Source organism: Kwoniella europaea, chromosome 2 (genome assembly GCF_036810445.1).
Source record: "Kwoniella europaea PYCC6329 chromosome 2, complete sequence".
In the NCBI taxonomy this organism is placed as follows: Eukaryota; Fungi; Basidiomycota; class Tremellomycetes; order Tremellales; family Cryptococcaceae; genus Kwoniella; species Kwoniella europaea.
The window spans coordinates 3,490,178-3,513,672 of NC_089488.1; the positions used below are offsets into that span (position 1 = coordinate 3,490,178).

The 23,495-nt window shown below is 47.1% G+C and overlaps 10 protein-coding genes across 10 annotated transcripts; 5 read left to right on the forward strand and 5 right to left on the reverse strand.

The window, feature by feature from the left end:
- Positions 1–131: 131 nt before the first annotated feature.
- On the forward strand, positions 132–3,256 carry V865_007647 (uncharacterized protein; the record flags this gene model as incomplete). Its single annotated transcript, XM_066231390.1, has 12 exons — positions 132–602; positions 655–780; positions 834–1,065; positions 1,127–1,332; positions 1,384–1,725; positions 1,783–1,962; positions 2,019–2,300; positions 2,352–2,516; positions 2,566–2,745; positions 2,811–2,912; positions 2,971–3,102; positions 3,164–3,256. The coding sequence occupies 12 exons, from the start codon at positions 132–134 to the stop codon at positions 3,254–3,256; spliced, it is 2,511 nt and encodes an 836-aa protein (XP_066087487.1).
- A 112-nt stretch (positions 3,257–3,368) lies between these two features.
- Positions 3,369–5,219, reverse strand: V865_007648 (uncharacterized protein; the record flags this gene model as incomplete). Its single annotated transcript, XM_066231391.1, has 6 exons — positions 3,369–4,099; positions 4,167–4,338; positions 4,396–4,491; positions 4,552–4,811; positions 4,885–5,058; positions 5,129–5,219. 6 exons carry the CDS (start codon positions 5,217–5,219, stop codon positions 3,369–3,371), a joined length of 1,524 nt encoding a protein of 507 aa, XP_066087488.1.
- A 275-nt stretch (positions 5,220–5,494) lies between these two features.
- V865_007649 (26S protease regulatory subunit 6A-B) lies at positions 5,495–7,476 on the reverse strand (the record flags this gene model as incomplete). The annotated part of the gene is made up of 11 exons (XM_066231392.1): positions 5,495–5,506; positions 5,566–5,658; positions 5,716–5,791; positions 5,844–5,998; positions 6,058–6,264; positions 6,317–6,402; positions 6,452–6,534; positions 6,582–6,796; positions 6,854–6,952; positions 7,023–7,202; positions 7,264–7,476. The coding sequence occupies 11 exons, from the start codon at positions 7,474–7,476 to the stop codon at positions 5,495–5,497; spliced, it is 1,419 nt and encodes a 472-aa protein (XP_066087489.1).
- Positions 7,477–7,885: 409 nt separating this feature from the next.
- V865_007650 (uncharacterized protein) lies at positions 7,886–9,483 on the forward strand (the record flags this gene model as incomplete). Its single annotated transcript, XM_066231393.1, has 6 exons — positions 7,886–7,972; positions 8,031–8,086; positions 8,146–8,210; positions 8,276–8,337; positions 8,393–8,729; positions 8,786–9,483. The coding sequence occupies 6 exons, from the start codon at positions 7,886–7,888 to the stop codon at positions 9,481–9,483; spliced, it is 1,305 nt and encodes a 434-aa protein (XP_066087490.1).
- A 379-nt stretch (positions 9,484–9,862) lies between these two features.
- Positions 9,863–10,914, reverse strand: V865_007651 (uncharacterized protein; the record flags this gene model as incomplete). Its single annotated transcript, XM_066231394.1, has 3 exons — positions 9,863–10,118; positions 10,432–10,598; positions 10,762–10,914. The coding sequence occupies 3 exons, from the start codon at positions 10,912–10,914 to the stop codon at positions 9,863–9,865; spliced, it is 576 nt and encodes a 191-aa protein (XP_066087491.1).
- A 656-nt stretch (positions 10,915–11,570) lies between these two features.
- On the reverse strand, positions 11,571–13,032 carry V865_007652 (uncharacterized protein; the record flags this gene model as incomplete). The annotated part of the gene is made up of 9 exons (XM_066231395.1): positions 11,571–11,720; positions 11,780–12,013; positions 12,069–12,129; positions 12,188–12,234; positions 12,287–12,424; positions 12,491–12,603; positions 12,667–12,677; positions 12,751–12,770; positions 12,841–13,032. 9 exons carry the CDS (start codon positions 13,030–13,032, stop codon positions 11,571–11,573), a joined length of 966 nt encoding a protein of 321 aa, XP_066087492.1.
- Positions 13,033–13,614: 582 nt separating this feature from the next.
- On the forward strand, positions 13,615–15,890 carry V865_007653 (uncharacterized protein; the record flags this gene model as incomplete). The annotated part of the gene is made up of 4 exons (XM_066231396.1): positions 13,615–13,972; positions 14,040–14,278; positions 14,333–14,541; positions 14,600–15,890. The coding sequence occupies 4 exons, from the start codon at positions 13,615–13,617 to the stop codon at positions 15,888–15,890; spliced, it is 2,097 nt and encodes a 698-aa protein (XP_066087493.1).
- Positions 15,891–16,073: 183 nt separating this feature from the next.
- On the reverse strand, positions 16,074–17,970 carry V865_007654 (uncharacterized protein; the record flags this gene model as incomplete). The annotated part of the gene is made up of 11 exons (XM_066231397.1): positions 16,074–16,359; positions 16,436–16,570; positions 16,630–16,715; positions 16,770–16,847; positions 16,914–17,070; positions 17,129–17,245; positions 17,300–17,389; positions 17,476–17,498; positions 17,547–17,553; positions 17,627–17,744; positions 17,799–17,970. 11 exons carry the CDS (start codon positions 17,968–17,970, stop codon positions 16,074–16,076), a joined length of 1,269 nt encoding a protein of 422 aa, XP_066087494.1.
- Positions 17,971–18,434: 464 nt separating this feature from the next.
- V865_007655 (uncharacterized protein) lies at positions 18,435–18,852 on the forward strand (the record flags this gene model as incomplete). The annotated part of the gene is made up of 2 exons (XM_066231398.1): positions 18,435–18,772; positions 18,822–18,852. 2 exons carry the CDS (start codon positions 18,435–18,437, stop codon positions 18,850–18,852), a joined length of 369 nt encoding a protein of 122 aa, XP_066087495.1.
- Positions 18,853–18,960: 108 nt separating this feature from the next.
- On the forward strand, positions 18,961–23,481 carry V865_007656 (uncharacterized protein; the record flags this gene model as incomplete). Its single annotated transcript, XM_066231399.1, has 17 exons — positions 18,961–19,018; positions 19,076–19,112; positions 19,155–19,513; positions 19,563–19,804; positions 19,894–20,055; positions 20,523–20,648; positions 20,732–20,775; positions 20,837–20,865; positions 20,926–20,987; positions 21,030–21,110; positions 21,181–21,222; positions 21,326–21,378; positions 21,432–21,451; positions 21,575–21,679; positions 21,729–21,764; positions 21,814–21,880; positions 21,993–23,481. The coding sequence occupies 17 exons, from the start codon at positions 18,961–18,963 to the stop codon at positions 23,479–23,481; spliced, it is 3,012 nt and encodes a 1,003-aa protein (XP_066087496.1).
- Between the last annotated feature and the right edge of the window lie 14 nt (positions 23,482–23,495).

The window sequence follows — 23,495 nt, forward strand, 5'->3', positions numbered from 1 at the left end:
ACGTCCGGACCAGGTACTTGTGACTGAGCATGTATATATATGATTGAGCATACCACGTCTACATCCGCTTCAAACAGCAGGGCGAGTATCACATCCTCCTACTGAATCCCGAGTTGAGGATCAAGTCGAGAATGCCCATCCCAGCAGCGCCCTCTCCCATAATTCCAGAACCACTACCCAACAGACCACCTTCCCCGACGCAGCTCGCTCCTCGAGCAATCACCCATCCCGACCAGATCGCAGCCCAATTGGCTCTACTCACAAAGCGAGAAGCAGAGTTATCGTTATCGCTCAATGCTCTCGTGGCTGATAGAGCTCAGATAGACTCTGCACTCTCTCGTCTAAGGGAGTTGGGCTCGGAAGTCGGCTCTCTAGCAGCAGAAGTTGATGGAAGTCGGAGTGTGTATCCAAATTCAAAGGGACTCGGATTGCAGTCAAATGGTCATGATATGTATGATGGACCGGACGAGGGATTGGTAGAACGAGTGACCAGAGTATGGGAAACGAGCGAACGTGTTGGAGGAAAAGTACGAAGATTGGATGAAGAGGTTGGACGAGTGAGAGAAGCTACAGACATTGTCACAGAGGTCTTGGAGTTGAAGGTGAGCATCTTTCGTTGCAACATAACAATGATACTAATACTATCCTCATCAGAACGCCTTATATACTCTCTCCGCTGCAATAGCGAAATCAGACTGGGAATCGGCCTCGAGAGCCTGTCGTAGAGCAATGTCGGTCAGGAAAGAAGTGATAGAAGGAGGTTTCGCTGGTGGAGTGGTGGTGGGTTCACTCAAAGAATGTGTAGTGTTGTACAAGCTAATCTTTCGACTCAGCCTACTCCTCAGTATCCATTGCCACCAGCGCAGACCTTGCAGGAGCTACGGGAAATCTTATTACACACATTCAGGACAGAATTCGACGCTGCGGCTGAACGCAAAGACGAGCAGAATGTCAGTCGGTACTTCCGTCTTTGGCCGGGTATAGGAGCAGAGGAGGAGGGATTGGAGGCGTATGGAGATTTTGTCGTGGGCTTGGTGAAGGGCAGAAGCTCTACTGCTGGCAAATGTGAGTGTAGCTAGTTTACAGACGGTGTCGTTGTACCTGCTGATCTCGCTGATGATATCAGCATCTTCACCGCTGTACTACCTGACGTCACTTACCAACCTTCTCGAGGCGATTGCCCATATCATTGATCAGCATCAGCCAGTGGTGGACAAGTACTATGGTAAAGGACGAATGAGGACCGTTGTAGGTCGATTGGTGGGCGAAAGTGATAGGGTAGTGCGGAATTTGGTTGAAGGATGGGAGGAGGAACGACGTGTCGGACGATTAGTAAGTCTAAATCCATTCCTCTTATCACCCGAGCTTACCTATCTGCTGCAGATTTCAGATACAAAGCAATCGAGCTTCCCATTACTACATAATCCATCACTACTTCCACCCCTTTTCGCTTCCCTGAGTAACCCTGCTGTTCAACAACTCTCTCTCGCTTCCTTGGCCAACACCACAACAGCGGCTCTTCCAAACTTATCCTCCGCGTCGACCTTACTTCAGTCGTACGTTCAAAGTGGTAAGAAAGGAGTTCATCAGCCAGTGCAGCCCGTTACCGTGGAGGAGAAGGAAGAAGGACCTGATCCTCGAGATGTTGACAGGGTATTAGGAGAGCTGGTGGCACTGGGTGGTCGATGGGCTTTGTTCAGGCGGTTCGTCTGGAGCCGCATAGTTGTGAGTAATTTGATCACATTGTATCTACGATGTTTGAGCTGAAGTGGGAGTTTTTAGGATGATGATAGCGAGGATGATGAAGAGGAGACAAAGCCGGAAAGCCCTATAAATGACGAGAAACATCAACAACAGATGAACGTGATTGAACAGTCGGGTAGTCAGAGAGCGATTGAGAACCTGCTCAAGGTCTACTATGAGCCATTAGAGCTCTGGTTCCTTCGTATGAGTATAGAGAAGGTCAGCACATGATATTGCCCTTCTTACGGATCATCCACTGACTCGTCACCATACAGGCCCACCGACTTCACTCCCCTGACACTACATCGCGCCCCCATCTGTCTTCTATCCTTGACGATACGTTCTACCTACTCAAGCTCGTGCTCGGTCGACTACTGTCTTGCGGATCTATGGCAACCCTTCGATCTATGCGTCAGAAGCTGGCCGAGGTGATAGAAAGAGATTACACGGGTGTCATCAGGAAGAAAATGGATGCGGTGTATGTCGGTCAAGCACCTGCACAAGATAGAGGGTTGGAGAAGGACAAGAGGGAAAGAGATCAGAGGTCTGCCTTCATAGTGAGTGGCGAAGTCATGTTTGTCCCCGACTGCTAGCTGATATTTTCAAAGATACATCTCAATGATCTCGACGTATCGGCAGATTATATGGAAAGATTGCTTGATGAAACCCTGGCAAATTTGCCACAAGTGTTCTTGAAGACCGAGATACGTCCGGTAACAGATGAGATAGAGACCTTGAGAGATATCTCAAATCGATTCCGATCGACGGGCAAGGTGAGTATACGACGATCTACCCATCAGTCATTGACTGACCCCTTCATAGGCCGGTCTCGAGCAACTGTTCAACCAATTGACCAAACCACGACTGCGAGGGCTATTAGATGACTGTTATAAGGATGTTACTTATCTACTCGACGAAGATACCTTTGCTGAGGCCGATGAGTTGGATCTCGTACGGAAGAGGTTTATCAGAGCTTGGGAAAGCCTGGTCGATGGTTACAAGGTATGTGAGATTCTTGAAAGCCGGCCTGTCGGAGAAGCTGATTAGACTTTGCAACTACTATTCAGGACACTTTCACCGATCACAACTATCAAACGTTTTTCAACCTGACTGTCGAGGTGCTTGTCAGACCATGGGAGAAGATGATCCAGGGCATGCGATTCACCGAGGTATGTCTTGAATGTCACAATTGTATTTTTGCATGCTGAAAATCTGTACGCTATTCAGCTTGGTGCAATCCGATTTGAGAGAGATGTTCGTGCTATAGCGAATTACCTTTCTGCTCAGACGTCCTTTGGTGGTGCACGAGATAAGTTTACGAGATTGCAGCAGATTGCTACCGTGCTGAACCTCGATGCGGTGAGTCAGACTGCATATCCAACCTCAACCTTTGATGCTGATGTATGATGGATGCGAATAGGATGAAGATCCAGAAGAGTTCTGGAGCAATTCGGGTGTACCTTGGAGATTGAGCAAAACTGAGTACAACAGTATTATCGAGCAACGTCAGTGATAACGTATCTAGACTTGTGCCATATCTATTCATGCATATTAGCGAAGCCACTCGCCATTTTTTTCTAATTTACATCTCTATCTATTTACAACCTATAACCTCATCCAAGCCATTATGAATCCTGCTCCTCTATATCCACAGTCACACCCCATACTCTCGCAATATCCTTCCAAAATTGTCCTTCACCTCCTGAACCGCCAAGCGGCCATTTACTTCCTACCAGCTGTCTCACTTCCGTCTGATTCAGAGGGGCTGTACGTGATGTTTCACCTCGAGGTCGAGCATCGATGGTATCCCTCAACTTTGAATGGAGATGATAGCTGTTGTGGTGTAGCTGTCTCAGGATCAATTTTCCTCTTCTTATAGCTTCATCTTCAGGATCTTCATCGGTTTCCTGTTCCCCACCTAAATTGCTGATGATCTCGTCGTCTTCGTCCAGCAGCCTAGCATCCTCTTCACCTTCATCAAGTCCAAGATGACCTTGTTCGCCCACATTTCCTCTTCCCACGGCGAAGTCGCAAACTCCAATACAGAGCTTCCAAGCCCTCTCTAGTAATTCAAAAGCCAATAACCACCAACCGCCCGTCTTACTCACTCCTGCATGTACGGTTGGAGGGGAAGACGTCAGGAGAAGTAACGATTTATATAAAGGTAGATCGGAGAACGAATATGTGACGGGTACAGGTACGTTATTAGGTTGATGGTATGTCGAGAAAATATGGGGTGTAGGAGTTGTAGGAGTGTTTTCGTCGTGAGGTGGTGAAGATGAAAGTGGGATGGAAGAGAGGTCGACGAACATGTCATAAGCTGCATGATGGGATTTGTAGATTGCATCCGATGTAGCTATGTCGAGAAAGGTCTGTCAGCATGTATGTACGTGCACTTCGGAAACAGCGAATCTAGCACCCACTAGCGATCCATCCGCCCTTTCGTTTCTTCAACTCGGTAAGATCCATAAGTCCCACGTTACCTATCCATTTGGAAGGTTCTGCATCAGGCGTTGAGGGAGGAGAAAGAGAAATCGACCATATGCACCAAGCGAAAGCTGCGAGAGGGAGTAGAGGAGGAGTAGAGTAGAGTATCTGATTGAAGACCCGTGTCAGTAGTTGTGACGTTATCTGAACTATGTCATCACGTACGATTCGTTGACCTGAGAGAGCAGCTTTGTAGACTGGAACTATGGATGGACCTAACACTCCCAACAATGAGGGCATCCATGCAATCGGATGATCAATCTGAAGATCAAGTCCGTGATTAGTATTTACTATACACTCTTCAATTTTATTTAGACTTACGGGCAAACTCGCTCGTCCGTCCACCAGCTGCATTATACCCCTGACGACCTCTTTCCCGTTGCCTTTGACATAATCAGAAGACCCCGGACGGGAATCAGCACGATGATCATGCCATACTTTGGCAAGAATCGAAACTGCGTTGGAAGGTGATGTCGAGGTGGAAGGTGCGAAAGGCGATGACTCTAGACTCTCCAGCTGATCGAACAATGTCGACAGAGGATCATGCAGCGAGAAAAGATCTGATGGAACGGCGGGGCTGGCTAAGGCGACCAACAAGCCTTCTGTCAGTGGTCCGTACGATGTATACATTAATATTGCGCTGAGCGCTCTCACCTAACACAACACCCAAAGTACCCATCTTTCTTCCTCTACTACTTTCAACGCTCAATCTATTTCGGAACACCCCTGCACCAGGAAGATCATGATGGACAAATAGCACAAGATCAGAATCAAGTGCATGTAGACCGGAAGGCAGAGTCGTATGTTCGATGGTCTCTGCTGGTAGATCTAGCGAATGCAAGGTATATATGTCAACAGGTTAACTGGCTGAAATCGGGACTGTATAAGAATGACTTACTTGGTAAAGAAGCATAAAATATGACAGATTGACCTTTGATATCGTCAAAATGCGTCAAGAATATGGCCGCTAGAGGGGGTAGGGTCGACATGATGGTGTGCGAATGCAATGGGTCATAGCCAAGGAATGATCAAGAGACATTCTTTGTTGTTGTCATCCAACGGGTACATACGAGAATTCCTGGGACGTAAGGATGACGCGGTGATCAGTTTTATCAGATAAATCTGCCCAGACCCAGACAGACCTTCATCATGCAACATGTTCAACCATTAATCATATATGCACACATAGCCATATTCAAACGCATGGTATACATCTACATATGCTACGGAAGGCTCAACATCATAATCATCATTATCTACATGTTTATGCGAAGTACTGTATATTTCCCAAACATCAGCTTTCTGTGGTCGGGCATAGCAACTGTGACAACTCACGTGGTGCTCCTTGGCTTTACGAGCTTGTACTTCGAGGATACCTCCATGGAAGTGTTCGTGAGACAACTGGGTAGCATTTTGACGTAACGCCAACTACACTTGCAAGTCAACTCCACCTATGATTACATGAATGAAAAAAAGAAAACATACCATTCCCGCTTCTACACATACCGCCTTGAGCTGAGCACCATTCATATCTTCTGTTGATCTTGCCAGCTCCTCGAAGCTACAACGCGAATCAGTTTGGCTGCTTTCTGTTACATCGATAGCATACTCACTTGACACCGTGATGGTTGAGCTTTCTAGAGTGGATCTGCAAGATACGTTCTCTGGCTGATTCGTTAGGTAAGGGGAACTCAATCTTTCGATCTAATCGACCTGATCGGAGAAGAGCAGGATCGAGGATATCAATTCGATTCGTAGCAGCAATGACCTGATAGTGGCCCTCAGATCAGCTACGAGTTTGACGATATGAATGTAAATTTAGCATACCTTGATCCGACTGTCACTGGAGAAACCATCCAGCTGATTCAACAGCTCCAACATCGTCCTCTGTACTTCTCGATCACCCGACTTATCACTATCAAATCGCTTTGTACCGATAGCATCCAACTCATCGATGAAAATGATAGCAGGAGCTTTCTCTTTGGCTAATTCGAAGGCGTCTCTGACTAATTTGGCACCATCACCGATATACATCTGAAGAGAGGATCAGCCCGGCACATCGTTGACGAATCGGCGTATGACTTACCTGTACAAGAGCGGGACCAGCAAGTTTGAGGTAACATGCATTTGTTTGAGCAGCACAGGCTCGAGCAAGAAGGGTTTTACCGGTACCTAAAGATCTAATAAGCTCCTACTCATTACACAGCGGCGTCTGACTTACCAGGAGGACCATACATCAAACAACCTTTGGGTGGGGTGATACCGAGGGTCTTGAATTTATCAGCCTGTTGCATAGGCAATACACTGGGAGATTGTTAACATACATCATTACAAGGCAGAATATCACTTACATAGCTTCAATCAACTCTTCAACCTGTTTGTCTAAACCACCAATATCGGTGTAAGTCTCCGTTGGTCTCTCATCAACTTCCATCGCCTTGACTCGTGCATCATATTCAGCAGGTAATTTGTCGAGAATGAGATATGAGTCCTTGTTGACACCGATCAAGTCACTTGGACGTAATTCTTCGTAAGGAACAAGACCAATGATGGGTAAGAAAACGGTCTTAGGTTGAATCATATCAGCACAGGCTTATAACATGCAGGGGTAACTTCCACTCACTTGTCTGGTTGATGTCTTAATCACAGCGCATTTGGATTTCTTAGCATTTTGCTCGTTATGAGCGGCTCCCTCTTGTTCTTCGGCATCAACGTCTAGAATCTATCATTACAAGGGCGATATACATCAGTTCAGCTCGGTGTGTAGGGATGGGCAGGACAGCACTACTCACCTCAACCACTTTCGATACCAGATAAGGTAGCACCTTGTTTTGCTTGATCTTTGTCATGTTATCACCAATCTTATCAGTCATCTGCTCTCTCTCATGTCCCAGTCTCAACGACTCCTGCCTCATCATCTTGATCTCATTGTCGATCATACGCGTTTGCATCTTGATATCAGCGGTATCGGACTGATGACGCAGATCAGCTACCGATAGCAAGGCGAGAACGATTCTCGTCTGACAGACTCACACTCAGCACTCCTTCTGGTATATCTTCCAAATCATCCTCTTTCGTCTTTTCTTCTTCCATCTGAACGTCTTCAGCAGCGGCGGGTGCGTCTGCTGATGGGTTGGTATCCTGATTCTCTCCGTTGGATGTGGACACAGCTACTTCCTCTGGCTTATTGTCGCCGCTTCCTGGGCTTTGAGGTGGAGGAGGGGGATCCGATGCTGGAGCTGACATGTTTGGTGATGAGAACAGGGGTGAGAGGGAAGTGCGTGAGTTATATTGACGATGTACAGGTGTAGGTCGATGGATGACGATGAGTTCACTATTCACGATTCGTCAGCGAGGAGGAGGACCAGTCTACAAAGCTCACACTCAACGCGAATCCAACTGCCCATCTGCATTTGATATTTGATCCCGCTGATCATGATCCATCCCCACGTGGATTCAGGCGGAAAAAGTGATGACATGGAAGATATACTATGACTCATAGGTGACTGTTGCATCTGGCATCCATCACATCCATCCATCCATGCATCCCATTCTTACGTGCAGCTTCACAAGAGAGATCGACAGTCGCTATCTTCGATAGTAAACAGTTGCGAAGAGCCGACAGCAGAGGTCCACGAGCAAACAGACCCCCAACATGCACTTCTCCACACGAAATGCCTTTTACCTTAGGGCATCGAATTATCGAGTTATCCCACTATTCCTATATCTGGACGAGCGGCATGTCAGTGTGTCTCATCCTGCTTCATGTACGGCGATCATGCTCACGCGGCAGTTCTCAGGTCGACTGGATGTCCGAACGAGTACTTCAACTAGTCATAGGTGCTTTGCAGCCGAAGTGAGTGTTCATCTGCCATTAAAGCTATATTAAAACTGATCGGATGTCCATATCTGCAGGATGACAGAATTACTCTTCACCGCTCGTGGTCAGAAGAAGCACAAAGTGCATGTGGAAAGGGGAGGTGAGCTAGGGCATCAGTCACCGTCTGTCACCCGAACATGCAGCTGACCGAAGTTCTCGCTACAGAGGGATATCAATTCTGTTATTTTTTGCGGACCACAACCAGAACGGAAGTAGTTTTGTTAAAGGTAAATCTAACGCCTGTTATATCGTCTACCCTTAGACAAGCTAATAAATCTACAGGAAAAATCATTCTCGCTGCGTCCTCCCACACCTCCTCCCGAGGTCATACCGGAACCATCGCCCTCAAAGCGTAAAGCGCCGTCCTCATCCGGTCGATCTTCAAAGGCTCCTCGTCGAGCTCGTACAAGGTCCAGATCTGTAGCAACCGAGTTGGGGGAAGTGGATCAAGCCAACCCACCCGCTTTGCAAACTGTAGATAATGGAAATGAAGATACCATCGACGAAGATGGCGTTCGGGTCAAAGCCGAGCCGGTGGATTACGATGCTGATCGAACGGAATCGATGGAAGAGACAAATATCAAGGATTGGAAACCCGACGTGGATGTATCGTATAAGGGTGAGTAGCTCAGTACCATTTATCGTCGGTATGTGAAGCTTATGTCGAGTGTTCAGGATTCGGCACCTCGTCTGTACAGCTTGTACTGATAATCGAACCGTATCCCCCTCTACCACCTTCTCAATACGCTCCTCCGTCGTCTAGACTTTCCTCCCGTTCCGCTTCGATCGCCTCTGCTCGATCAAGATCGAGATCGAAGCAGGAAACAGGCGCTATACGATATTCCTCAACCTCTCTATCCCTAGATGCAGGTGGTCAACATCGGTCGCAAAGTGTGGCCGAGCCCAATATGAGGAACGCCAGTCGATCTGTCTCGGCTGTTCCCAACTCCAGAAGAGGAGGCATAGCGTCAGTCACTCCGTTCGGAAGGGAGGATAGCTCGACCCCTGGACCAAGTGGGAGTGCTGGTCGTAGACGGTCGAGTCAAACCCCATTATTCATGCCTCGTGATACGCCGTTTGATGAGGATGAAGAAGATGAAGAGGCGCACGAGGCGTATGAAGAAGCGCTGCGAGAAGGTCGTCTGAGATTACCTTCTGTCAAACGTCCAGCAGGCGATCAGAGTGGCTTGACGAGGATGAGCGATGACGATGAAGATCTAGATGATGTTCCGGAAAGTATAATGGATATAGGAGAACGTCTGGTCAGGAATAGTCAGATTGAAGAAGGGGTGATACGTGTTCAAGGTGGATGGGAAGAAAGAGCTGAAGGTGAGGAAAGTGCTGTGATGGGTAAAGAGGAGCCTGGGGATTAGTAGATCGACGTATCAACAATGCGGACTTGTACTTTGCTTGATGCGATTTGGTTGGATATTAGATTGTTTTGTATTCACATGCACAGACATCCTCTAAAAGCTCTACACAGATAGAATACTTTCTTTTTGTTGACTAATCAACTTCTTCTCACCAACGAACGCGGCGCCAGGGGGGAAGGGGGCAATATAAGAAACTATGCTATGAAAATGCTACAGTTAAGTAAAAGAATTAAATGGTTTGGGGAAAGAATAGGTAACAACCGAAAATTGAAACGCTAAGAACGATTATCATGTGGAAAGTGGAAGACCAAAAGAACAAATTCTCTCAAATTGAGAAAAGACATCAGAACGAATGACCCAAGTTGCGTGTCTGTTAGAATTATTGATCCTCCTCATAGAGGTTTTCCATCCAGTTCTTCGCCACTTCATAATCCTTCTTACAAGCGGTTAACAACTCCTTGATCCTCTTCAATGCCTCGGGAGCACCCAAGCTCACACCTGCTTCTTCATCTCTCAGATTACCATAGTGTTGCATCTTCTCGCAGGAAGCTTGGACTTTGATTATACCCAGAGCGGCGGATGAGCCCTTGAGAAAGTGTCCGAGAGAGGAGAGTTTGGCTAGATCTTCAGCGACACTGTGGTTGATGAACGGTCGGTGAGGTGACAAAGAGGTAGATGGATGTATTGCCATGTGGGATGTATGCAGGGCATGATAGTTGTCGATGATGGGAATTGTCAACGATGCAGAGGGGTAGCCAAGAAAGGACATTGAGGAGTGGTTGATATACGTCGCACAATGAATAATGTATCGTCGTAAGGTGATGGATGTTGTTGGTGGGAATCGAATGACGAACAAGCGATCGAGAAAAGGCACATGAATGATTGGTTCATCATCAGTATCGAGTTGGCATCATGCAGGTGATTGACGACAAAGTGGTGCCCACTCACATAGCAGCTTCCATGTCTTTGAAGGTAGCCTCGGCTTGTTCAAAGTATCCCCAGACGATCCCTTTTGAGAATGCATGTTTTTCCCCATCTTCATCATCACCTTCGTCCTCTTCGTCCATATCCATGATCTGTTGGAATGTCTCCATATCAATCACGTCTTCTTCGAGCTGTTCGATTGAAGCGACAGTAGAGGTGATTGTGTAGGACCGGGATCGACGGAGATAGGTAAAAGTTGTTACATGACCAATGTCAGCTTGTACCATGCCTTTCCCCTCTCTCGTCATCATGTTCATCATCATCATCATGGGTGAAAAGGACTAGCGCACTGACCTCTAGCTTCTCTTCCTCTTTCTTCACATCCGGTGTGGTAGTCTTCTCAGTACTTTCCGGCTTTGCAGGAGTTGATGATGACGAGGAGGCTGCAGGCTTATCCTCGACCTTCTTTTCCGGTGATGTCGATGTTTGTCCCTTCGTGTCTGACATGGTTGAAAATGTGGTGTGCTTGGCCGATACAGCTGGGTATGTAGCAATGATTGATGAGGAAAAATCAAGTGGTAGCTGATAACACTGAGAGATCGAGAGGACCACGACTGACTTTGCAGATGATGGGTGATGGGGATGTGAAGTGTTGAGATGATGTTTGGTGGCGTCGGAGGGATAAAGGTTGGATTGGGATTTGACGTCAAAGTAACTTTTGAGTATGAGTCGATTTCAACCTTTGATGGTCCATATGCGAATACACCACGTTACTATCGTATGGATTGACAAGGTGTTTTGTTTCTTTTGGTGTGTTTGTTTGTTCGTAGGTCAACTTGTCGATGTCCCCAGCTGTTGGCTGTACTACTGCTGCTGAATGGTGCATACAATACAATGGTCGATTGGGTGGTAGTTTTTTCCAATCTGGTATGATGAAAACCAGGGTAATTTAACTACACTATTGCACTCTCATTCAGGGTCGTTCACTACCCATACCAGACATCAGATAACACAAGAAGAACACACATTCATCGTTCATCATGCGTGCATCAGGTGAGGGATATATAACAATCAAGGCAACTCTATCAATCTATATGCAGTATCAGTCCAAATCAATCATCACTAAGATCCACAATCAAGTCTCTTGTAAGATAACAACATTACTAAGAAGAGGGTATGGGTCGTTTGAAGAGTTTTTCCTCTCGGCCGACGTGACGTTCACCCAACGCTGTCCATCTCTCCTCTTCTTCCGCTCGAAGTTTCAAGCAAGTCTGCAAAAGAGCAGGCCAGTAGGTTGCATGATCGTATGGGATCTATGATAATACTCATCAGTCGGCCGACACTTTTCGGTTGCTTGACAGAGTCAACTTACATCGACGCTACCACCGGCATCCTTGAGTAGCTGACTGGGGTCGACATCACCTTCTTTGACGATCTCTTGACCCTCAATGGTACCAAATTTGACCTTTTTCTTGGTTATCGGATCGACAAAGGGCCACACGAGATTTATCAGAGTCTTGAATACCCAAGGCATGTTTTGAAAAACGCTCAGACCAAGAGTTTCAGGATAGTAGTTGGAAAGAATGTGATTTGTGGATTTGATGACCTGATCATCTCATGCTTAGCATGTGCGTTCTGACAGAAAAGGTGGTCGGTCTCACTGATAATGGCAAAGAGGGACCGGATTTTTTGCCTGACCAGTTGAAGACAACGAATGTATGCCTATGTAAGCGGGCAATGAGCGTCGCTTCTCCCGTAGAAGCAAGAAATGGATACCTACGTTACACCCGCACACATGAGATCTTTCGCTCGTTCCAGCATGTAGACCTAGACTCGCGCGATTAGCTTGTATCAGGTCAAGGTGTCAAAAAAATCATACCATAGGGTGTGCACGCCCGGTGAAACCCTCAACTGCCTTTGGATTATCGAGGGAGACAAAAGAGCGGTTGACAAAGAATGTGACTATGGGTTGACCCTTTTTCGAAAAACCCAATGCGAGGTTTTTACCCGTCTTTGACTATATAGACGGTGAGAGTGTCATGAAAGAACATTATATAAGCAAAAGAAGAAAGTATATATTCACCTCCTCCGAGCATTCTTCCGACATACGCTGGAGGTTATCGATATCCTCGGTACGTCTCCAAAGTAGACAATCCTCCAGTCGAGCGATGGTAGCTGAAAGATCGTTCTTCGTTGCTGGTTCAGATAGTCTGCATCAGGATGGATTCGATTGGATGACACCGTGAAACGTAGGCTTACCGACTAGGAACCTGGAACGTTGATGATCTGTCCTGTCAGTGCTGCATCCTTCACACATAGTCGCACAGAATTCAGATGATTCACCTTACCAAGGTTTCCTTTGACTGTTAGTACGTTGTTGTCATCAGTATGGGACTTGAAACCTCGTGATAGCGATCTAATAAATTGACGTACCAAGAACATCATCTCCCGATCACCTAGGCCTGTTTTCACCTCTGCATGCTGCTTGATGGGAAGAGTGAAACCTGGAGCTCCGAAATGGTCGATCAAACTTTGCAACTTTGCTTCCTGATCTGTAGTCAAGGGAGGTTTGACCTCTGGGGAGACATCGGGGGGAGGGGTGAGCAGAGGTGTCCAGGTTGCCATGGTGCAAGTCTGCGAGCCTGTCAGCTGACGGGTGAGTGGTCTGGTGAAGGTGAGTGAGTCGAGGTATATATGTATGTGTTATATTGCATTCCTCTGTTGTGAGGTTGACTCACTATGCATAAACTTTGTTCGACCGTGGCCGGGTACACCACGTGGATGGATCCGGGTCTTTTGATTGCTTGCGATGATAGTATCCTTTTTCTGCTTTAAATGGTCCCCTCTTCTAGTGATGTTATGGAATCGAATGGATGGAATCTTCCAGTCATTCCTGGTAAATTACCCGTGTGCACTCGTTCAACTCAACGTACAGTCCTTATTTCCACCTTTTAAACTCACCCTTCCTTCTCTTTCCTTCTTCTCTTCTTCAGACTCTTTTCATCTGATCATATCAAACCATCAGCCAAAAATCTGCTATAACGTAGACCTAGACACCTGTATCAGTTTCATCTCATTCCATTCCATCACTTTTACCTCTTTACCTAGTAAGTTGATCCGCATCCTCTCAAGGGAAAGGATTTGCCTTTGTGCGGCAGTCACTGATCGTCTCCCTTTTCATCTACCAGATAGATACCTACGCTCAAAATGTCTGGACAATCAGAGACCTTTGGTTTCCAAGCCGAGATTTCTCAACTTCTCGACTTGATCATCAACACTTTCTACTCCAACAAAGAAATCTTCCTTCGAGAGTTGATCTCCAACTGTTCCGATGCTCTCGATAAAATCAGATATGCCGCTCTCACAGACCCTTCTCAACTCGACTCTGAGAAAGACCTCTACATCCGAATCATTCCCAACAAGGAGGAAGGTACCCTCACGATCCGAGATACCGGTATCGGTATGACCAAGGCCGATCTCGTTAACAACCTTGGTACGATCGCCAAATCCGGTACCAAGGCTTTCATGGAAGCTCTCTCTTCCGGTGCTGATATCAGTATGATTGGTGAGTAATTAATTACACTCTTATTTTGTCCTCAGACAAGGAATCTGACATATCACCGCTATCACAGGTCAATTCGGTGTCGGTTTCTACTCTTCATACCTTGTCGCCGAAAAGGTCCAAGTCACCACCAAACACAATGACGACGAACAATACATTTGGGAGTCTGCCGCCGGTGGTACCTTCACCATCACTGAAGACGTTGATGGACCACGTCTTGGTCGAGGTACCTCGATGAAGCTTTTCATCAAGGAAGACCTCAAGGAATATCTCGAAGAGAAGAGGATCCGAGAGATCGTTAAGAAACACGTAAGTTATCTTCATCACACTTGACAGGTGAACCTAAGCTGACATCGCCTACAGTCCGAATTCATCTCTTACCCTATCCAACTTGTCGTCACTAAGGAGACCGAGAAGGAAGTTGAGGATGAGGAAGAAGTTAAGGAGGGTGAGAACAAGATTGAGGAAGTTGAGGACGAAGACTCCGCCAAGAAGACTAAGAAGACCAAGAAGGTAAAGGAGACTACCACCGAGAACGAGGAGTTGAACAAGCAAAAACCTATCTGGACCAGGTGAGTATGACCTCTTACGTCAGTTGCAAAGCTGGCAGCTGACTTTTCGACTACTTAGAAATCCCTCCGAAGTCACCCAAGAGGAATACGCCAGTTTCTACAAGTCTATCTCCAATGATTGGGAGGACCACCTTGCCGTCAAGCACTTCTCCGTTGAAGGTCAACTTGAATTCAAGGCTATGCTCTTCATCCCCAAACGAGCTCCCTTCGACCTCTTCGAGACTAAGAAGAAGAGACACAACATCAAACTCTACGTTAGAAGAGTGTTCATCTCTGAAGACAACGAGGACCTCATCCCTGAATACCTCAACTTTATGGTTGGTCTTGTCGACTCTGAGGATCTCCCTCTTAACATCTCTCGAGAGACTCTTCAACAAAACAAGATTCTCAAGGTTATCCGAAAGAACCTCGTAAAGAAAGCTCTTGAGCTCATCTCTGAAGTTGCTGAGGACAAGGAGAACTTTGACAAATTCTACACCGCCTTCTCCAAGAACCTCAAACTTGGTATCCACGAAGATGCTACCAACCGAAGCAAGATCGCCGAATTCCTCCGATTCCACTCCACCAAATCCGTCGACGAGATGACCTCTTTCAAGGATTACATCACTCGAATGCCCGAGGTTCAAAAATCTATCTACTACCTCACCGGTGAATCCCTCGATGCCGTGAAGGACTCGCCTTTCCTCGAAGTCCTCAAGAAGAAAGGTTTCGAGGTCTTGCTCCTTGTTGACCCCATCGACGAATACGCCGTCACTCAACTCAAGGAGTTCGATGGTAAGAAACTCGTTTGTGTCTCCAAGGAAGGTCTTGAACTTGAAGAGACCCCCGAGGAGAAGGAGGCTAGGGAAAAGGAAGCTAAGGAATTCGAAGGTCTCTGTTCCGCCATCAAGGAGAACCTCGGTGACAAGGTCGAGAAGGTCATCGTCTCCAACAGAATCACCGATTCCCCGTGTGTTCTCGTTACTGGTCAATTCGGTTGGTCCTCTAACATGGAGAGAATCATGAAAGCTCAAGCTCTCAGAGACTCTTCTATGTCCTCTTACATGGCCAGTAAGAAGACCATGGAGTTGAACCCCACCCACCCAATCATCAAGGAACTCAAGTCTCGAGTCGCCGAAGACAAATCCGACAAGACCGTTCGAGATCTTACCTACTTGCTCTTCGAGACTGCTCTCCTTACTTCCGGTTTCACTCTCACCGCTCCTCAAGACTTTGCTCAACGAATCAACCGAATGATCGCTCTTGGTCTTTCCATCGACGCTGACGCTGAGCCTGCTCCTGCCGCCTCGGCCGAAGCTGATGCTCCTGCTCTCGAGGAAGCCGCCGGTTCTATGGAGGAAGTTGATTAAATAATAGAGTCACACAAGAAAGTTGTTGATTGATAAGTTTGTGGAACAGAAGCAATGTATACAATAATTTAGCATTTTCTTTTAGTCGTTTCGGTTTATTATTATTTTTATTCGTAGCATTTTATGCATGTGGTCCTATCTGGTCTATCTACAATCTACGTGATGATACAATTGTCCCTTCAGTTAAGAATGACTTCTGAACAACCTACCAAAAGAGCTTGTACGTTTGGAGGATTCCGCGTGAACAGCAGGCTCTTTCGGGGGTAAGACCGGTGGTGGAGCGGATGGGAGGAGGGAAGTAGGTTTTGATGATTGTGGCCTACTGCTGGCACTGGCAACGTATTTGAGATGTTCTCTTCTACCAGGTTTCAGGTCCGGCAACTCGATCGTAGATAGGTAGATGGCTATGTTGGGTAGTGGTGTCCAGACTTTCTGCTTACCTCTAACGGAATTGGAGGGGGATATATGTCTGTTGACAACAAGGCGTCTGTGAGTTGGAAGGGTGATTCAATCAAATGTTGGAACTAAGGATAACATGAACTCACTTTGACGGTTCATCATCAAGACTGATCACTTTAGGGCCTGTTTTGCTGCCTTTTGTAGATGATGAAGGTACTGAGTCTGCTTCTTCTTCGATGACATATTGGCTCAATTCGGGTAAATTCTCATGATATCGGAACCTTGGTCAAGATGATTGAGTCAGCTACCATTGCTTTCGCTGGTTGAGAGCCTCTCTTACCTTTTCACGCCAAGCGACACCTCCAAAGCCCTTTGAGCAGCTTCCGCGGTTTTGGTCCGTATCACGATAAACAGCACATGTGGATCCTGAACAGGTTGTCAAGTCAATCAACTATAATTTGCGGAATCCAATTCACTTACCTCGAATAAGGCGATGGCTCGAGCGATGTGATCGTCTATATCGCTGGTCGTAGAAACCACAATTTCGTTAGGATTTTCCTACGGACAGACAGGAGTCAGTGTCACAATTCTGAAACTGTATGTTGACATGCAAGGTAAGCTTACGGGCTCGAAGTCGTCTTCACTTATTACTCTCTCGGGCCTAGCCGGTACTGGTGGCACATCCTTGTCCTTGGAGGAAAGCACAGCAGATTTACTCCCGCTGGATGGTGATCTCGAGAGGATGTTTCGATCGTTAGCCGCATCCAATAGGCATAGTAAGCTACATTCATATCTATAAACAGCTGACAAAATATCGAGTGAGTATCAAAAATTCTTACCTGGCAACAAGGAGTGTTTCTAATCCTCGCACATCCTTTATCTCGGCGGGGAATCGATCGATGTTGTAGTGAAGGATCTGCAGACGTGCTGGACCTTTACTACTGACATCTCGTGCTCTACATCATGATTTCTCGTTGGCGCCCGATCAAACAATGATTGCTAGTACTTACAGGCAGATCTCGACCTTTGGATCAGGCTTTCGATCGAGCGAGCATATATAATCCTTTCCATATACCTCGCGGGTCCAGCGGTATTTATTCCTACAATGCGAATGAAGACGTGTTAGCTTCGTTGAGAGTAAAAGGATGATCCGTACAGGTCATGATTGTGTTGACGCTCGACTTACCCTTCAAAAGTAAAAGTCCATTCCTATGTCCTTTATCAGCGGAGGACCGGGCTATGTGGGATGGAACTTACGAAATTTCTGCAAGACGGTGATACGATCAGGGATTATGATACCTAAGCAGAGACCGCGGAATGAAGTGACTGTCACTCACATGCGCCCGGTGAATTCAAAGGGTACCTCCTCATCTGGCCCATGTAGCTGCAGCCTCCTCTTCTTGGATTTCTCCGTTTCGTAACCGGCGGATGCAAGTCGTGCGCCGGTCAGTACATCTGCGCGAAACATCAGTGATGACATCCCTTCCATAATCTGCGATGGACACTCGCCGTATATAGCACTAGAATAAGCTTCATCATCCCTCTTCTCCCTCACCCTCGCATACCTCGGCTCATCCTTGTTACGTATTTGACCAAGCGATTCTGACAGCTGTATGATCGAGGGATCTGAGGAAGACTGGCTGACAGTAAGTGTGTAGCAGTTGGCATCTCTCAGTGCCATGGTGTGGCAAGTGTAAGGATAGTGGGGTACTGGGAGCTGACAGGTGAATGGGTAGGATCCAACATGTCTTTGTTGTTGACCTTGATGTCTCTATAGGTTGATTGATTGGTTGATTGATTGCACAGCAGAAAAACGAGTGAACCTCCTCCACTCGACTTTGACATGGTATTACGTAATACAACAATCCCACCATCGTACATGACACGACAACTGGTCAAAGATAAAAGATAAATAAAAGGACAAGTACTCGAGTAATGGGCATCATCATCACCATCATCATCATACCACTCACTGTAGTAAAGGTGGATGGATAGACATTGAAACAGAAGATAGATGGATCAGGTCAGATCAGATCAGACCAGTCCACATATAGAACATATCGCATCACCCTCGGTAAACAAGATTCAAGTGCAAATTCATTCGATCATCCCCCTCTCCCAAAATAGCCTAAGCCACTCGCTGGCATGGCTGATCTGTCCCAGCACACCAACTACACCGCTGCATATTCAGGTCTACTCGATAACTTTTACCTCACACTCGCGATCGCCGGTGCATGCTTGATAGGTTATGAGGTAGAAGTGCATATACCCAGGAGGAGGGGCAAGGACGGGCGTTTTCAGAGGATACCGGTCCGACTGTTCTTTGCTGCGCAACGAGGTTGGGAGGGGTTACGGGGGAGAGGTGCGAAATTCCAGAACAGGGAAGACGGACGCCCAAGTAGCGAGGGATTGGTCAGAGATGAAGGAGAAGAGGACAAGGCTAGAAGTAAACTTGGTGATAGAGAGAGTTGGGAGTTTGGGTAGTGAGTTACCTCAACATGGATGATGTGCTTTCGACTAACGCTTCTGTAGTATATTCCAACCAAAAGCTTGGGCAGTGTGAGTCAACCTGACCATGTGCATAGGCTGACATGTCAGGAATGCTTCACCTCCTGTTCCCCGATGGCCATTGATGTGGATTGTATCGTCACTCAAAGTACGCGAGAAAGACATGCCAGAGAAATGTGGTCTTGATCTGACCTTGCATGCGAGATTCCTCCGTGGGGCTTGTAAGTTGATTGATATTGGAACGAGAAATATACTCATGGTGACAACGACAACCATAGTTTTCTACACGCTTCTACAAACAGTCGTCATTATGCCGTGAGTACGAACACAAAAGTGCCTTGCTGATCATCAAAACAGAGTTCTCATGCCTTTACACATCATTTATTCCCCTCGAGACATCGCCAAGACTTCCATGTTGCGAGCATCGGTGTCATCCCTTGTCCAGTCATCCGGGTCCAAGTGGCTGTGGGTTCATGCATTGCTGATATGGTGGATCACGATAACATGGACCGCAACGGTATTATGGATCACTTGGGGAGCTTTGGCCTATCGTCGCAGACAGATAAAGGCGCTGGCTGCGAAGTTTGCAGCCTCCAAGGAAACGAAGCGAACCACCACTCGAGGGGAAGAAGGTCAAGATTCATGTTCGATTGTCGAAGACTGTAAAGGTGTCAAACGATATAGAACCCTCATGGTCACCAACATACCTCCTGACAGTACGTAGCGGGATCGAGCGGGCAATGTAACTAGCTGACTGATGTATAGTGCGAGATGAGACCATTTTGAGGGATTATTTCAACTACTATATACAGAGGCATCACGCACGCAAACAATCTCCGAAGAATCGACCAGACCTGAAGAAACCAAGGTTATCCCTTAACGCTCTTGAACTAACTGGATGGACCAATGAGGAGAGTGATGTGGAAGAAGTGATTCTGGTACGAAAGCTCCATACCATTGCTAGTTTGCGGGATCGAAGGCAGGACGTACTGAGGAAACTTGAGATCGTGAGTGCAACAGTGATGATGCTTGTGCTGATAATCAGGCCCATGTCAATCTGGCAAAACGAGTTTTAGCAGCTGCGTTACGCTATAAGCGCACAATGGGCGTTGTACCGATGATATCCGAGAAAGATAAGGATCAACCACTTCCACCCAACGCGACGAAGCAGGATCGCATGCAGAGGCTCGTGCGAGTTCTCGATCCTTTCCTTGATGATCATGGCTCCGCTGGGAAGGTTGACACGACCGTCTGGGATGTGAGTCAGCTTATTCAGACCTTAGCTGACCTTCCAGGCCTTGCACTCTCTTCCCCGCGAATGCATAGATCCTTACCAATCACTCACTCACCTTACATCTGTTTTTCGTGATCAAAATGCTCCACTCATCGACTACCTGACGACAAAGCTGAGCTACCTCACCATGCTCCTCGACGAAAGTCGTTCACGACCTCTATCCTCCTACACTCCCTCATCCGCTGCATTCGTCACGTTCAAGGATGCAAAAACAGCTCGATTGGCATCGAAGATCTTGGATAGCCATCCGAAACGGTCCCTTGCATGTCATGCTGTTCCAGCACCGGATTGGACTGACATACTATGGCCTCGTCTGGGCAAGAGTACTTATCGATCCGAGTTTGTTCGGGGATGGGTTGTTTATCTTGGAGTTTGGGCATTCACTTTGGTCTGGGTAAGTATCGGGTGACACGATAGAAGCTGACGTTTAGATCTTCCCGGTCTCTTTGCTTTGCGCACTTGCATCTCTGACGAATATAGCCGGTTTCATCAAACCTTTACAAGCTTTCCTCAACGCTCATCCCAAAGTCGCTTCTGCTATCACCTCATTGGCCCCGGTGATACTTGTTGCTTTGCTCACCATCGCAATTTGTCCGATCCTTTTGGTTATAGCTAACAAGGCGGAAACCATCGTAACAAGGTTGGGTATACACAATTCGGTATTAGAGAGATTTTGGAAGTTTTGTGAGCATCTTGATATCGATCATCCCCAGTCGAAAAGCTGACCTTTTGATTGGTCGACCAGTGATGGTGAACGGCGTGGTGTTCTTTGCTGTAAGTGAAACCCGCATGGGACCCGGCTGACATCCTAGATTGGACAATCTACTATCGAAGCATATCTTACTGCTTTTCAAAATAAAAGCTTTGACCCTTTGCCAATCATCGCGTCTGCCTTTGTAAGTTGAAGAACTGCGGGTTGGGCTGAATATTTGCAACAGCCGACGGCCGCTCCCTATTTCGCATCGTATATTCTATTGCAAACCGCAATCCAACCATTCTTTGAAATCTTTCGTTTTGGAGTAAGTCATCACCCACTTTTGATTGTGCTGACGAAAAGCTTCCTACCATTGTCTATGTTTTCGGTACAAGGCTTTCGGTCATTCCGAGGCAAAGGTCGTCACGGACGGAACAGTGAGTCGAAGTTAAACCTACCTCGCTGACCGAACTTAGTCCTACGTTTAGTCATTTCTCGCAGGTTCCACAACAATGTAAGTGAACCTTAGGAATGCTTCAGCTAATGTCATTAGTACTCGGTGGTGCTATCATGCATTTGTTCATGTTGTTGAAGTGAGTCTAATGTTCAAACGGACGACAGGCCTTCTAGCTAACTCATCTTGAAGCCCTTTGGTCATTCCATTTAGTGAGTGGCATGCCAAGTTGCACCATATATCGACACTGATCGTTAATCTTTCATCAGCCCTTGTATACTACGGCGCCTGCTATGGTGAGTCAATACAGAATCCAAAGCCCCGCTGACATGTAGTGGTATGGAAACGGCAATTCACCTACGTGTATGGACGATTGTATGAGACCAATGGCAAGCGTACAAGCATCAGAGTATTGCGATACAGCTTGGATGCCCTCGCTCGTGAGTGGCAAGCATCCAGTAGTTTATATAGCTAATATACCCATATCAGTGGCTCAATTTGTCCTTTTTGCTTTCTTTATCTTGAGTGAGTTACAATGGCGACTTGCCAGAGACGCATGCTGATGCCGAGGCAGACAAAGCGAAAGGACATGCAATCGCTACAGGAATCCTATTCGCCATCACTCTCATCACCAAGCTCATGTAAGTGCTACCGGAAAGGTTGTCGCTGATAGATTGCAGAATCACTCGTGCGCTGAAAAGCCGGTTCAAAAAGTGAGTTTCCCGTACCCACGATGGAAGCTGACCTCCCCAGTCTGGACATTCAGGAGGCCGATATACTGTGTCCCCCTGTCACCGCTTCGACAAATGACAATGATGAGGACGATGATACCGCTTCCGAAGACTGGGATCCCGATGATGTACCTCTTCCGAATGGTCTACCCGCTTCCCAAGGTAGTAGCCGGTTCAACACCTTGAGACGAAGTGTCGGCCGTTGGGCTGGCAGTTGGAAAAAAGCTGGATCAAGTCACAAACCAATTCCCTTCGATCATGTTCTCTTCTCCACCCTCGATTCGAAGATCGCTTTTGAGCCATTCGGAAACCCTCAAGAGGCATCGGTGAAGCCTTCGGAATTTCCGTCCCGCGCGAGCCAAGCGAAAGATTCACAACGTATTGTCGCTCCTCATCCTGCCTTGCAACCATGGGAAGATATTCCACCTTACTACCGATCTCGAGGTTATGACGATCAGCCAACCTACACGGATAATTACGATGATTTCCTGTGGCTTCCACGTGATCCTCTTTCCACCTTGGATCTTGATGATACTGTCGAAATGCGTGTGGCCCTCACGACAAGTGCGGGAGGATCTGGTCAGATCAGCGATTGTGAATCAGAATTCGCCGATTTGTCCGTTCGAGACAAGAAAGATCGCGATACATGGCAAGATGTTTTCGTACATGGTCCCTCTGATGATCGACCGACCTCTCCGGGCGCCAACAGCGAGACGAGACTCATGTCTACACCTTCGAATATCGGCAGTGAAGTGCATGATACTTTCTCCGGCACCCACCTCTTCCGTCGACACACCCACAAAGCTGCAACAGCTTTATCCGATGTATTCCGCAGGCCACGAGCGAGTTCTAGCACCTCGAACCCTGGTATAGGCATGGACAATCTGTCTGTACGCTCAAGGCCAGGTCCTCCTATTCCACTTGAGCTCAACAATTTGGATACATTCATCTCGATGCCTCGTGTATCTACTCCGAGCGCCATATCAGTACAACAAGAACCTGAAGCAACACAGGAACCTAGTACCCCGGCTGCTGCACCCACTGGATCACACATCTCATTTGCAGCAACGCTGGGCCGATCTCCTTCGGGCCGAAGACCTTCAAGGATACGCTCAGGTCATAGTAATATGAGCGAAGAGCTCATACAATCCCCTACAAGTCCTAGGAATCGATCCCTCAGTCATCTATCTCCTTCTAAGAGCAGGACGGCCAGTGCTATGTCCGCTCAACAACAGCGACTTTGGAATGAGGTCATGGAGGAAGAACGTTTGATGATGAAGGAAGACCGCAAGGAAGAAAAAGCAGAGATGGAAAAGGAGAAGGAGGAACTACTGAAAGAGCAAGACAAAATACGGAAGGCCAGCGACAGTGGTGAAGGAGGAGGGCTCAGGAGGAGACTGACAAGAGGTAACAGTGAGGGGGCGAGACCTAGGTTGGAGCGTGCAGGTGAATCGCAACGATCGAGGAATGGAAGTGTAGCTTTAGTTGATACACCAACAAGTATTGTATAACGAATTATAACATA